This window comes from Meleagris gallopavo, chromosome 1, assembly GCF_905368555.1.
Source record: "Meleagris gallopavo chromosome 1, MGAL_WU_HG_1.1, whole genome shotgun sequence".
NCBI classification, from domain to species: domain Eukaryota; kingdom Metazoa; phylum Chordata; class Aves; order Galliformes; family Phasianidae; genus Meleagris; species Meleagris gallopavo.
The window spans coordinates 107,978,359-107,993,290 of NC_139404.1; the positions used below are offsets into that span (position 1 = coordinate 107,978,359).

At 44.9% G+C, this 14,932-nt stretch overlaps 1 protein-coding gene across 3 annotated transcripts; it reads left to right on the forward strand.

Moving 5' to 3' along the window:
* The first annotated feature begins 11,065 nt into the window (after positions 1-11,065).
* CRYAA (crystallin alpha A) lies at positions 11,066-14,414 on the forward strand. Of its 3 annotated transcripts, none has more exons than XM_085209230.1 (4): positions 11,066-11,611; positions 12,559-12,681; positions 13,357-13,601; positions 14,176-14,414. In XM_085209230.1, exons 1-3 carry the CDS (start codon positions 11,138-11,140, stop codon positions 13,564-13,566), a joined length of 807 nt encoding a protein of 268 aa, XP_085065356.1. In that variant the 5' UTR covers positions 11,066-11,137; the 3' UTR covers positions 13,567-13,601; positions 14,176-14,414. The 3 variants fall into 3 exon arrangements, with proteins under 3 accessions (XP_085065356.1, XP_085065347.1, XP_031408235.1); XM_085209221.1 differs by having other exon boundaries at positions 11,067-11,611; positions 13,357-13,576; XM_031552375.2 differs by having other exon boundaries at positions 11,069-11,611; positions 13,357-14,414.
* Positions 14,415-14,932: the final 518 nt, after the last annotated feature.

Here is a 14,932-nt window from a genome sequence, read left to right on the forward strand (position 1 = left end):
GATCACTCAGGAAATTGTTATTAGACCAGGTGATACGACATATCCAGGAAATCTCCTGGAGGAACCAGATGGCTGTAGGGAGTCCCTGAGTGTGTGTGAATGTGACACCTTAGGAACTGATGGCAGAAAAACACGTCTTGTATGGTGTGCCTGGCCTGGAGAAGCTGCAGTACACAAGCTCTGCTTTCCCAGCTTTATTGCGTAGGTGCTTTGGGAAATGTTACCCAAAGCCAAGCTGCTTATTTGCAAAACAAGAAACTCTAATCCTGTGCAAACATTACTTTCCATTATGACTTGCAGAATGGCTGATGCAGATTCAATCGATCTGTTTAGTCAGTGCTGTGAAAGCACCAGCATCGACTCTTTTGGTGTTGATGCAGCTAAGAGCTGTGCCACCTCTTGTGAGTTCTTCTCTTTGTAGCACTTCATTCTGGGGCAGTAACTGTAGCGACAGACTTCTTTGCTACCAGCTGATTAAAACACTTAAAGGATTTTCATCACTGTACTTTCTATCACCTGGAACAGCCTTCATTTAGCCATGACACTTGCCAGGCTCAGGGTCCTGGTCTCTTGGCCTTGGACACACGTGCATGGTGCTCTAGTTCACAGCCTGCAGAAACCATCCAGATCTCTGAGAGGCTGCAAGGATGGGCTGGAAGCACATGGCAGTGACCATGCAATGCACATGCCATTGCAATCTTAATGAGCTTGTGTTTTGCCACCTTGAAATGTTGTTGGGGATGACATCTCCACAAGGCAAAGAGGCTCTGCTGGTGTCCCTTTGCATTAGTCGTTACAACAGACCACACTAATTCTTTGCAATGACTGAGCAGCAGCAGATGTCCATCCAAGCCCTTTTCTATGCCCTTCTTCACGCATGCTCACTCTGTCCTTTGTCTCTCTCAATAAATAAGCAGATACAATGAGCACCCTAAGGCAAGATACATGACACTTTAATCAGTATGCCAATGTCTACAAAAGAGCCTACTTCTTTTTATCCCCATGTAAACTGCTTTCCTAAGCAGTTGTCTTCATTGGAATGCCCTGGGAATTTTGCTGTACTGTTTCTAGACCAGAAATGCTTTTAAAGCCACAGCTGTGAAAAAATGCCTTGTTGGCATTGCTTGGTTATTGAGCAGGTATATTGATGTAGGCTCATTAACAGCTGCTGTTGATTTACCCATTCTGATAAATAGCTGGATTAGCAAGGTTAAATCTTACAGCTGTCACTCTTTATTCTGTTTTGATATGGTAGATTTTGTGTGTCTGCTCCTGAGCACTCATGAAGTCCAGCTATAGACTGGAGGAAAAAAGCAACACAAATTGCTGCTTGATTCATCTTTCCTGGAGATAGCTTGTTCTCAGTCTCTCCCTGACTGGTCCTTTTGTGACTGGCTGTGTGTCAGTCCCTCATCCAGCACTGAGTACCAGAGATGCTGCCTCTAGACATGCTGCTTGCCCACGGCCTGTAGAAGTCCATGCAGTGGTGGAAGGCTGAGATGCTGCAGTTTTGCAGCTCTACCAGTTTTGAGCAAAAGCATGATGCTGAATGTAATGTGAGGTTCACATACCACTTTTGGGTTTGTGATGGACTTGCTGCAAAGGTTCCATCACCTGCAGGAGTGAAGGGGCCTTCTTGGCCATGGAGGCAGCAGCTGTGCTTAGAGAGCTTAGGTCTCAAACTTTGCATTTCATGTCTGGATTTTGTACACCATAGGGAACTTGAGTATATCAGGTCACAGAAGGCCCCTTCTGTGTTTTTGCTCTGGACATGAGCTTCCCTTAGCATTGCTTTTGGGGCCAAGGAAATGTACCCAGCTTGGAAAGTAAGAACGCACGAGCAACTTAAAACGAGTCCTTACCTCCAAAGCTGCTGCTGTCTGGAAGACAGAAAGCTAAAAAGGAGTGAAACAAGGCAACATCATCCATGAAACCTCAACTCTTTCCTTTGCAACTTCTTTTGTTGAAATGGTAACACAGCTTATCTTCTTTCGTCTGTCTGTGCCATAGACACATTGACTTGGGGCTGCTTGGGAAAATCCAGTTGTCTGTGGCCCAGAACGAGCTGGAAGACGAGCACTTAGAAAACCAAACCTTGGTTTAAGGATGAAAATGAAAGCAAAGGTCATTTGAAAGTGAGAATCTATATCTCTCCTTATGTGGAGAACAACGTTGATACAGCAAGCTGATGGGAAGGATGAGATTCCTTACAAGTTAACTCAGGTTATCTTCAGGCACTTTGTGTATTGCTGCTTTTCAGAGGTTCAAAAAATTATTTTACATTTGACTGGAAACTGTAACAGAGACCCCACTAACCCCTTCAAGAGCTGCTCAAGTTTTTCAGCCCCCTAGAGCATGTTTTGCACGAGTGCTTCGTAAAAGAAAAGCCAGCTTTGCAGTGTGGTAGCCTATGGGAATAGATGCTAAATGGATGTAGAGCATACTGTCATTTCGACCAAAGACTGCACATTGCCTCTGATATGCTGTGAACACACTGGAAAAACTGCCTGCACTACAATTTACAGAGATGGAATAGCACTTGCCAAGTATGGTATGTAACTCATGAAGTAGCCATGTTAAAGTCCTTGCAATAACATTCACAGAAGGTCGTGTATCTACTGCTTTGTGTGAGGACATTTACTATGTGATGTTGCAAGAGCTACAGTTCTTTTATGTGGTCTGAAGTTCTTGGGCTCTGTAAATCCCAGAAGGAAGGGAGCTGTTTTCGATAAGGCTGTCCTCAATTCCTCAAAGACATATTCCATTCTGTTTTCATACTTTCATTGATTACTGCAGGTATCTGCAGTACTGCTGGCTGTTTAGTTCCTTGACCAAGCCGTGTCCCTGCAGGCCAAGAGAACCCAGCTACCTGGATCAGAGCAGGGAGTCAAAATGAGGTGGAATACCTGCTGTAATGCACAGAAGCTGAAGGACTCGGCGGCCATCAACAGTCTGTTGCAAGTATAGAAGATTCTCTGGTTTTCAGAAAAACAAATTTCAAAATTCTAGAAGCAGGTTGTATAGGAGAGGAGGAACAATGTGCATGGGGACTGGGGCATGGTTGGTATTAGCAGCACAGGTTGGAAGAGAACTCTGAGTGCCAGGCAAAGTTGTGGGGCTTTAGGGAATGCCTTTTCCCTTAGGAAACATCTCTTTCTCCCTCTTTGAACACCTTTATTCCACTTCTGGTCTCATGCGAAACTCATAAAGTTCAACAAGGCCAAATGCAAGGTCCTGTACAAGGATCAAAGCAATCCCAAGCAGAAATACAGTCTGGGTGGAGAACGGATTGAGAGCAGCCCTGTGGAGAAGGACTTGAAGGTATGGACTGGTGAGAAATTTGCCAGCATGTGCCAGTATTGTGTACTTGCAGGCAGCAAGACCAACTATCTACTGTGTTGCATTAAGAGAGGGTTGGCCAGCAAGGAGAGGGAGGTAATTTTCCTCCTCTGTTCTGCTCTCAGTGATGTCTTGTCTGGGGTACTGAGTCCCAGTCGGAGGCCTTCAGCACAAAAAGATGTGGAGTGTTGGATCAGGCTCAGAGGAGGCCATGAAGATGATCAGGGCCGGAGCACCTCTCCTATGAAGACATGCTGAGGGAGCTGGGCTTGTTCAGCCTGGAGTTGAGAAGGCTCTGGGGAAACCTTGTAATAGATCTCCCGTATGCAAAAGAAAAAGCAGAGGAGGGACTCTTTATCATAGAAAGTAGCGATAGGACAAGGGGTAATGGCTTCAAACTATAAGAGTGTAGGTTTAGATCAGATATTAAGTAGGAAATCTTCACTGTGAAGGAGATGAGACAATAGAACAAGCTGCCCAGAGAAGCTAGGGATGTCCAGGAAGAAGTCCTTGTCTTAGAAAGGAAAAGATCTGATGCACACTAGAAGACCACATTTGGTTACAACAAGTCAGTTACTCTCTACTTCTCATCTCTCTTGTTCCCAAGTCATCCCTGGGGTGGGAGCCAGCTTCCAGAATAGGTGAGGACTCTAAAAGAAGATGGCACAAGGAGGCCATAAAAGCAGTCAAATCTTTATGCTCTTCATATGATGATTTGCTTTTCTCCAGGGAGTTGTGAAGGTAGCAAGCAGCTCCTGGGAAGTTAACCTGGAACAAGGCTGTCAGGCAACACAGACCCAGAGAAAGACTGAATAGAGTTTTTGTCAGAACAGAAATACACAGAAGTAACCCAGTGAATGAAACCTGGATACTCAGAGGAGTAGAGTCATAAAAAACCTTGGATATAATGGAAGATTGGATGCATTGAGTCGGTGCTAAAACAGTATGTAGGACTACAAGTGGGTCATTTTTCATGTAGCTCAGCAAGACTGCACAGTATCCGTCTTGTCATGCAGTAGATGGAGAGGCAATATAAAAGGATTGGGCAGCACTACCCAGTGCAAATTTCTATTTGCTCATCTGCCAAAATGCTATCAGAAACCTCAAAACTGCGACTCATCAAATGCATTACTTAAACCTTTATAACTGAGAGCATCAAAATTGTGTCACTGAAAAGCTGTTCTGTGATCTATAGGTCATTGTGTCACTCTTGTAAGTGAAAAAATATTATGCAAGGACTTCTGTGCTTGCATGCTGTGACTTTAGATTTTGGACCCTGTGTTTAAAAATTAAAGTTCTAACATTTCTTCTTCTTATTGCACTCAGAGCCACACTTCTCCTCCTCCACACTGTTCCTCTGGGTTGTAAAATTCAAATTTCCTCCCTTTCTTTTACTGAACAGGTGCAGAGGGGATTTTTCTATTTGCTTGTTTTCTCTCACCATGTTTGGTCCCCACAGCTATGACCTTTGACAAAAAGCATAAAGCATATGGGAAAAGAAAAAAAAACAAAACCAAAGAGAAAAGATAGATTGGCTTAGACCAGAGCTCCTGTGACAGTTTTTGTCATTTAACCTGAATTATACACAGAAGAGCCCTAGTCACTGGTGTTACATTAGCTGTCTCAAGTTTGTTCCCACTAGCTGTTCCTGAGTAGCACTATCCACTGGGTTAGAGTCTGGGAAACATGATGCTCATTAGCTTCATTATCCCCTACTTTGCTGTCCTCTCCCCAGAAGCGTGCTCCAGCCCATGGCCTGTGTGCTCTTTTTACCTTGATCAAGGAGACCTCTGGCTTTCATCGACTGGTTTCCTTTTTCTGGTGATGCAAAGCAGACATAAACTTGTGGTGCATAATGAGTAAGAAGAAGGGCTGAGATCAAGCCTTTGCGTTTTTCCTGTGCGTGCACAGTGACGCATGCAGAGCCTGTCTCAACGTGGTGTTCACCAGCCTATCGCCCTAATCTTCTTGCTGCTAACCTCCACCACTCTCATGCTAATGCTCATCCTCACATGAGCGCACGTAAAACCAGCAAGGGGATTTGGGAGCAGCTGAAACAAATGGATCAGCAGGGTCTTTCTCTGCCAAGTTATGTTTTCCCAAGGTTCCCATCAGTGTAAAAATAAATTCTCCAAGTCACCAGACAGCTGCCACTATAACAGACTCATCTGGCGTCCATGCGTGAGGGATCAGGGATCATGAGTCCATCAAGAGCTGGCTTTTTTACACACCATTTGGCCGGATGGACACAGCAACAGGGAAGTTTGCAGGTCCTGTAGCACTGCCCAGGTGCTTGGCGGACGTTCAGAAGTGCACCCTGTGGTTGCCTGCTGAAGGATGTGCTCCCCATAGTAGATGCTGGATGTGCTTGCATTGTGCAGGTACAGTAGGTTGTCTAAAGTAAGTTTAAATAACTTAGTCACACTGATAGCCCGTGTACATACAGTAGCAGGTTCAGAGGTCTAACACTCTAACCTGAATCATTAACACAACTTGTCTGTCCAAACCCCTTTCATCAGTGTCCCTTCTGTATCTGACACAGCCCTCTTGTCTTGATTGGATAAGTCCTGTCTTCTCTGTGAGTTGATCTCCATGCTTTTCTTAACACCAAAAACCAGTTCAATTCCCAGTGCCAGTTTACCTGAGCATTATCCAGTTGATCTCAGGCTTGCTCTTGAGGACTTTGCTGCAAGCATCTCCTGTGATCGGGCAGTTTATTGAGCTTTCCTGTGATCTATCTATGATAGAGCATTTTCTGAGACACCTCTGCTCTTCCTTGCATGCTGTACTTTCCCTCTAGATCACACAGTGAGGAAGTTGGGTACTGAACCTCTGAAGAAAAAAAAATCTACAGGAATAGTCTATAGGCTCTGTAGGAAGATCTGCTCAATGCAAGAATGATCATGTTGACCATGCAGAAACAACTCACATCTGAACTGTCAAGAACACTGGAAGAGAAAACTTCATTTCATAAAAATCAATGAATCATGTTGTAATATATATATATGTATATATGGAGCTGTAAGTATGAAGGTATATTTTTCTTTTATTCTTTCTTTTTTTTTAATGGGGGTTCATGCCAAAATCAATGGATGTTATTCCTCATTTCTTCTGAACAGCAATTAAGGTTCTAATTCCTTAAACTCTTACATGACTTAACTTCATTATTAACTTTAGATCAGTAAGCATCATCTCACAAAAGAATCTTGCAGTCTCAGGTTCTGTAGTCTGAGAAGAATGGTTATTATTCCCACAACAAAGGGAATATTTGATACTGTAAGAACAGAGGCCATGGAAAGCTCTTGGAGAGGAGGCCTGGTTGCAAGGCAGAGGGACTCTGAGCAGCAAGCTCTGTGAAGTTGCAAGAGAGACAGTTTTATTCATGCAGAAGATGAGGGGAGTAAAAAGGGCTCAGATTTTACACCCATTTTTCATAGTGAGAATTTTACTTACTGTTCCAAGTCACCATGCTGATACTTACCTCTTCTGTAGAGTGCTCAGAGATCTACAGATGGAAAGAAGCACCATTACTCAGCAGCTGTAAATTTCCAGACCTGCTTCTCTTCCAGTTCTCCTGCTCTCCGTGCTAGATGCTGTCTTCATGTCTCCCACACTGCTGTACTGCTGCAGACTGGGAAGGGGAGAGCATCTCTCATTCACTATGTAAATCCATTGGTGAAAACATAAAATGCATTGTGCTTCTAAAACTTGCTGAGCTTGTTTGAATAAATGCCAAGGATTAACAGCATGTAAATTCACCATTGATTTGACAACAATGATGTTATGTGCCCCAAACACTGATGGGATTTGTTCAGTATTTAGGATGTGGGCTCTGAGGTGGAAAAAAGGGATTGCTTGTAATTTTTTAAGCCTCTTTGGCTGCACCAAGGCAGACTGTTGGTATTATATAAATTCTTTAGATAAAATAAATATCAGTCTTTGCATAAGGAGAGTGGATATTTAACTTTTCCAGTATAAAGCTGAACAGTAAATCTGTGGATTGGTATAAGCCAGGAAATAAAAATAGCCCCATCTCTTTAAAATAGGGAGGAAGGAGCTGTGGGGATGGAAATCCCAAAGAGCAGCAGTAATGCAGAGGTCTTAAAAACAGTGAGACAAAGATGCCTAGAAATGTCATCTCTACTATTTGGCTCCTGTGTTTGCCTCTCCCTGCCTCCAGTGGTAACTTTACAAGTGCTGTACCTGTGCAACAAAAACAGAGCTCCCCAAGAACATGCTGACATCTCTTTAAAACAAAACCAACCCAAGGTGTTGTGTTTTTTTTTTTTAAATACACTTGCTTATAAATAGGTTCCTAGATCTGTATTTAAACTTCTTAGTACAGGGCCTGATTTTCAAAGATGCTCAGCGGGCAACAACCCTCTCACTATCTGCTTTCTTGCTAAGAGCTGTCCTCAAAGAGGGGTTTTCCGATGTTTATTTTGCTTTTAACAAGAAACATTCGTTCATCTAGTGATAAAAGAATATAAACTACGTCTCCTCTCACTTCAGCCCTCCCATTGCATTGACCTTGCAGCCCCAGCCATAATTAATCAAGGTGTGCAAATTTTACTGATAATATGACCTCACTTTCTCCCATCAATAGGGACTTAGTAGGATATCAGTAGTACCCAAAACTCAGAAGAAATTATTGCTTTAGTGCTTTTCATGGTATTAAGTGGCACCGGGGAAAGTGAGGCCATCTGCAGCTGTGCTCAGTCACTCTTTCCTCCATCAGCATCCCAGGGCAGGTGCGATAGGTTGGATAATCAAGTGTCAGGTTGGATATCAGGAACAATTTCTTCTCAGAGCAGTGAGGCAGTGGCACAGGTTGCCCAGGGAGGTGGTGCAGTCACTGTCCCTGGAGGTGTTCAAGATGTGGCGTGCGTGGATGTGGCACTGAGGGATGTGGGCAGTGGGCATGGTGGGGGCGGGCTGGTCGTTGGACTTAATGATCTTAGAGATCTTTTCCAACTTTTATGATTCTATGATACTGCTGTGTGTGTGTTATGTGTGTATTTGAGGAACAGAAAAAGAGTTTTCTAGTGAAAGGACTCTTACCTTAAGAAGAAAAAATTAAATATTGTGTGTTCACTGCTAGACTAATCGCATAATAAGCGCTTAGCAGCTTGGCAAAGGATAAGCCAATAAGATAATATTGTCTCCCCAGTGAGCCTGACTACTTGGCTTTAGTGCTTGTGTATTGACTTCAATGGGCTTCTTGCATCCTTTCCAAAGCTGGGTCTGTGTAAGACTAGGAAAAGTATGTTGTTTTTTTTTTTTTTTTTTTCCCCTGCTCACCAGCTCTGCCACAGATATTTCATAGTATTTTCTACTGGAGCCAGACTGTTAGGAAGAAAACTTGCAAGGAACTCACGTTATTACCTGTGGGTCTGTTATTGACCCTTTTTTGTACTCATAGAAATGTTTCTCCAAGGGGAAAACTCTTAATTATTATGCTTCAACAATTTTAGCTTTAAATAAGGGCAGACATCATTCAGTCCCCTATGTTGCTATTATGCAGCTTACACCTAAGTGCAGAGGACCATCTAAGTGGATACAGTCCTACCTTTTCAGGTTGACTGGTCTTGAAAATAAAAGCATCGGAACTCATTCTCCTTCAAAATTTGTCTGAAGAGTAACTCACCCTGCAGGTCAGAAGAGACCGCTTGCCTTGAGAGGGCAGGCAGATCAGAGCAGAAAGATTGCCTTCCTGGGCTCTCCCGAGGCTGCAATGCAGCAGTCAAAAGCAGTGCTCGAGGTGATATTAGCACTTCAGAATCACATATGTACCCTCCACAGTTATGCTTGACCAGTCACTTCAATATTCTTCGTGCTGGGCTTGCACTGTGCTTACCAGTAGCTCTGGCTTCACCCAGAAACCGACAGGTGAGGGTCAGCCATGCATCCAAGCTAGAGGCAGCTGGAAACAAGCAAGTACTGTGCTTGGTTACTGGAGCCTGCTTTACTCAGAAACCTGATCTAGGATTTCTGCTAATTGTCCTGGGCAACGTCTTGGCCTTCACTATGTGTCTCATGTGCTGTCATTTATTCATAATAGCTTAGGAAGAAATTCTTTTAAAAATAAGCTAGACAGCAGATCTTACAGTGAGGCTTTTTCAGTTGTACTTACATTAGAAATTTGCAATGGGCTTTGAGAGAGCCTCGTCTTTGATGTGTGGTTTTTGGGTGCACCCTTGAATGTATGTTTCAGTTCCTCTTATGGGAACACAAACAAGTCTCACTGCTTTTGCTCAGTAGGTGATAATGATGCATAAAGACTGTGCATCCTGGTCCCCTGAATAAGTGCAAAATTGTTGCTTTCTCCTCTCTCCAAACTCTTTATTTAATATAGCACCAATGGAGTTTACGACTGCTCTTTCACTCTTTGTATTCCCAGCCATAGTTTCCTTCTGAGAAGCATAAGTCAGACTGTATGGGATTAATCTCACCAGGCCTGCTTGTCCAGAAAGAGGTTGGAATTAGAATTACTTTTTTACTCAGTTGAGATGTGGGCAGCACTGAAAGATGCCTCATTTCATCTTGTCTAGCCATTCACAATATAGCACGAGCCATTTGGAGGCATTTCTCTCTCTTCACTGACTGAACAGGGAACCCAGACAACTCATTTACACTGGATGTCTAAGTTTTGGTCTGCTGAAAGTTAGATGCGATGAGTCTCATGAGACCACTTGTTGCCTCAAGGCAGACAGACAGTTGGAAGCCTGCAATGGAAAAAGAATGACATTTATGCTTCAGTGAAGTATTTGCATAGAATCACAGATTCATTAAGGTTGGAAAAGACCGCCAAGATCATCTAGTCCCACTGTCAACCCATCATCCCCATGCCCACCAACCATGTCCCTCACTGCCACATCTCCACGCTTTTTTAACATCTCTGGATGGTGGCTCCACCACCTCTCTGAGTATACCTTATCACTCCTTCAGAGAAGAAGTCTTTCCTAATATCCAACCTGAACCTCCCCAGTGCAACTTGAAGCCATTCCTTCTTGTCCTGTCACTGTTACCTGGGAAAAGAGACCGAGCCCCACCTCAATACAACATCCTTTCAGGGAGTTGTAGAGTGCGATAAAACAGTCTTGCCGATTAAAAAAAAAATGCCTATCAAAGACAAAATAGATATAAGCAGTTCTAGAGATATCCATGAAAATATATGTCCAGGTGAAACTTAATACATAAAGCCATAAATATTATTCAAATATTTGCATACATCTTAATATACTGCATTTTAGATGAAATTTAGGTGAAGAGAGATTTTCCCTTTTTCTCTCAACAGCGCATTCCCACCAGCCCTCTGAGAACACATATGCTCTGATTCTGGATCAATCCTCAGCCATGGGTGGATGCTGGATATTGCTGAGCTTCCCTGTGTGGCTGGTGTGCAAGTAAGTGGCTGTTCTCCTTCTGCTGGTTGTTATTGCCAAGAGAACCACAGCCCATGGGGGCTCCCACCTGCCCATCCTTGCTCCACATGGGGAACTTGCTGGAGGATCTCTGCCCACATTTATCAGACATACTTTATAGCACACTGCAAAAAACTGTCCCTTTCACAAACTCAAGTTTAGACTATTTTTTCTTCTCTTGGAAGAAAACTATTTTGTATTTTGAGCAGATTCTGCTTCAAGAAATGACAGAAACAGAAGCGCATAAGCATGAAGCCAAGGGCCAGGGGCAAAGACCCGCAGAAGGAGCCTCCTCTCCATAATCCCTTAGAATCTGCCTGGCAGCTCTTGTTCATCCAGAAGACGTGCCGATACCTCTGGACAGAAACCATCCCATGCATCACAGCCTGGCAGCATCCCTCCAGGAGATCTGGCGCTGGTTCCCACCAGACTGTCATCCCCAGGTCAGTCTCCGCATTTCTGCTGACCACGTTGCCTTCGTCGTGAGATCATGTCTTTCCAGAGAAATCCCACTAATGCCTTCATTCTGCGAGACCGGTATATATAGGGGCAGCCTTCCCCGGGCTGCACTGTGCAGGCCAGCAAAGGCATCGCTGTCCTCCGAGCGGTTGCACGGCTCCCACGCTCTCCTTTTAGAACAAGACATAGCAGCAGCAAATATGGACATTACCATCCAGCACCCCTGGTTCAAACGCGCCCTGGGACCCCTGATTCCAAGCCGTTTGTTCGACCAGTTTTTTGGAGAGGGTCTCCTGGAGTACGATCTCCTGCCTTTGTTCTCCTCCACTATCAGCCCCTACTACCGGCAGTCCCTCTTCCGCAGCGTGCTGGAGTCGGGCATTTCAGAGGTAAGGCTCCTCACCGCCCCCTCCTTTGCCTTCCTCTCCTTCTCCACACTCTGCTGGCTTCTCTCTGCCCAATGTTTTCTGGAGTGGGCAGAAGCTTTAGCCCTGTGCTGGGGCCGTCAGACTCAGCCTGGGCTGCCGTACCCAGCCTCCTGCCCCTTCTGGGAGCCCAGGTCCCTGGCTTGGGAGAAGGCTGCCCTTCAAGCAATGAAAAAGTTGTCTGACTCCCTACCATTCATCACGTCATGTGCCAGGCTGCCTGTGTTGCCCTCACAGCTGTCAGCTGTTTGGTAAGGGCGGAACCAAGCTTCTCCTGGAATAAGCACCCATGAGCTGGGCTCCGAATTAGAGAGGACATGGGCAAGCACAAGCAGGAGTTTCTCCAGCCCCCTCCTCTGCCTTGGCAGCTCCTCAGTTTTTGCCAGTATGCACTGGAGGACCTAGGAGCAGTTCTCCAAGCCGCATGAGGAGCGGTGAAGGCTGTAGTCTGTAGTCTGAAGCTCAGGAGCTGGGGCTTTCTTTAGCACACTGGGTTCCTCCCAGAAACTATCTACAGAGCTGAAACCACAAAGACATTCTAAATTGCTGAAAGGACAAAACACATGCTGTCACGGAGCATTAATTTTAATCCCCTCTTGCTGCTGAGCACAAATGCTCAGTGCATCTGACAAATTTCTAAGTGCAATCAAAGGGGTGCCTGACAAAAGAATAGTGGCAAGAAAAGATGCATCTGCCCAGGGCAAAAGAAAGGGTGCTGCAAAGACCCCCCAGAGTCCCTGACACCTCACTCTCCGCCCTGGGAGGGAAGACTCCTTCTGAGACTGGCGGGCTGTGGATACAGCCTGACCTATAGCCCCATCAGAGAGAACCGTAAAGCTGTTGGCTTTTGAGGCTGATGCAGCCTTTGTGTGTAAAGCCTGGGTCTTAATTGCTAACAATGTTCCTTTCAGGTGAGGTCTGACCGGGACAAGTTTACAATCATGCTGGATGTAAAACACTTCTCTCCTGAAGATCTGAGCGTGAAGATTATTGATGACTTTGTGGAAATCCACGGCAAGCACAGTGAAAGACAGGTAAGTGGAAGTAAGCAAAGTGGTTAAGCAACTGGGGAATCAAGCTCTGTTTTATTTCTTTCCAACATTACCCAAGGGAAGAAAGAAAAAAAAGAGGAGTTACAAATTGTCATTCTTGGCATATCCAGCTCTGATGGAGCCCAGACCTGATCTGATGGCAGTAATGAGTTAATCCAGCTCTCCTTTGTTTATGTTTGGCCATCATCTTCCATAACCATCAGATGACAATGTGCATTATTCACTAATAACACCAAGCCCGAAGAAGAGTATTATTTGGTGCTGCCGCCGAATAATGGATGAGTTTTTATAAGCCAGAATTATTAGGGGAAACAGAGAATTCATATGCTGATCTGGAAGAGAAAAGCAAAACAAAACAACCAAATGCCTCAGGCTTGGAAACTTTTAACATGTATGTCATGGAAATATTGGTGGGTGTTGAAAAGTGAGTTATACTAGTGAGGGGGTTAATTCTTCTCCTGAACTTTCTGGAGGCTTCAGTGTGTCATGAGGGGATACCTGATCCTACAAACCTGAAAGATAAAGCAAAAATCAGAGGTGCCCTGAATAAGGTCTCAGGTCAAGCCAAGTTCAATGCAGACCACTTCTGATCAACAACAGGGAAGGGTGGGCTCCAGGGGCTTCTGACAGGGCTTTCTCTTCTTCTCTACATGTCAGGATGACCACGGCTACATCTCCCGCGAGTTCCACCGCCGGTACCGCCTGCCCGCCAATGTGGACCAGTCTGCCATCACTTGTTCCCTATCCAGCGACGGCATGCTGACCTTCTCGGGCCCAAAGGTCCCCTCCAATATGGACCCCAGCCACAGTGAGAGGCCCATCCCTGTGTCCCGGGAGGAAAAGCCCACCTCTGCACCTTCCTCCTAAACCCTCTGCGGTATGCAGGCTGCCATCGGCTGCAGGTCTCACTCCTAGAGCCATTGCGTAGATATCAGTGAATACTTAGAGGGGTTTGTTCTGTTGGTTTTTTTTTTTTTTGGTTTTTTTTTTTCCCCATATGTTTATTTTCTCCTCTTGTATGGAATGAGGTGCTGGGTGAACGGCTGGTGGACTTTGAGGCTTAAACCTGCAATTCACGCTGTTAGGATGGCATGGATTTCACACGCTTCCATGCCATTGCAGTTGCCAAAAGGGTCTTCCTCTGGTGCAGTAGTCCACAACCACCACCAGGAAGGAAGGAGTGCACGAGTAACACCATCTCCTGGTGCACAAATGCTTGTAGTGGGACTTGGAGTGGGGTAGAAGCCCCAGAGACTTTTTCTATCCCACACAGTTAACTGGTTACTCCAAAAAGCGCAACTTGGCCAAGCCAAGCCCCACACTGGGATACTGCGTATGTGCGATAAATGTATCACAGGTTCCTTGCAACCACAGGACAGATAATAATGTGTTACGTTTGAGGGTCACAGCATATATTTTTTCTCAGCAAAGTGTTTCAGTGTGTCTGTTCACACCACCAGCCTGTCACTTCCTTAGGGACATCTGACACAAGGACAAGTGCGTCTTTCCAATGTCTTAGCAGTGGGGAGAGAGGAGGCTCACCGCTCTGCAGAGGCTTCAGACCACACCAAACTCTCCCCAGCCTGTGCGTATCACACCCTTGCTCCTGCCCTCGCTGTAATTCTAGTGTAGCTCCATCTGACCCACTGGTATCTGGCACTCAACCCGAGAACTCAGTCCCTGGCAGTCAATAAAGAGATATAGGAAACACGCAATTCGCTTTGGGGGTTTGATTTTTCCTTTCCAAAGGTTCTGAAGTGGAAAGGTGAACGTGGTGCCTTGCACCACTCAGAGGATGCACTTTCCACCACATTCTGTAATTATTTTGTGTATTTGCCCTTTCATCTTCCTCTTATCATTCACACAAGCAAAACAAAGGAGTTAAAAAGAAAAAAAAATTTCAACAACCCAACACTGAGCCATTTCTTAAGCAGAGAAGGGAGATGGTTGTTAATTAGAGAGCAAGGCATCCCTATGAACTCTAATACTATTTTAAACTTATTTTTACTGTGATTAATTATCAGGCAATTCCAAAGCTTTCAACCAAAAAATGTGCTATCTCTAGGGGAAATGCATGAATGATCATGTTTGGGAAAAGGATGGCATCATACTTTGAGTGAGCAGCTACTACCGGGCTGGGAGGCAGGAGAGAGGTCATGGTAAAAAAAGCTGCCTCTTTCTGCCTCACCTGGCTGTAAAGGGCCAGTGGCCACTGCTCCTTTGCTCTTTAAGG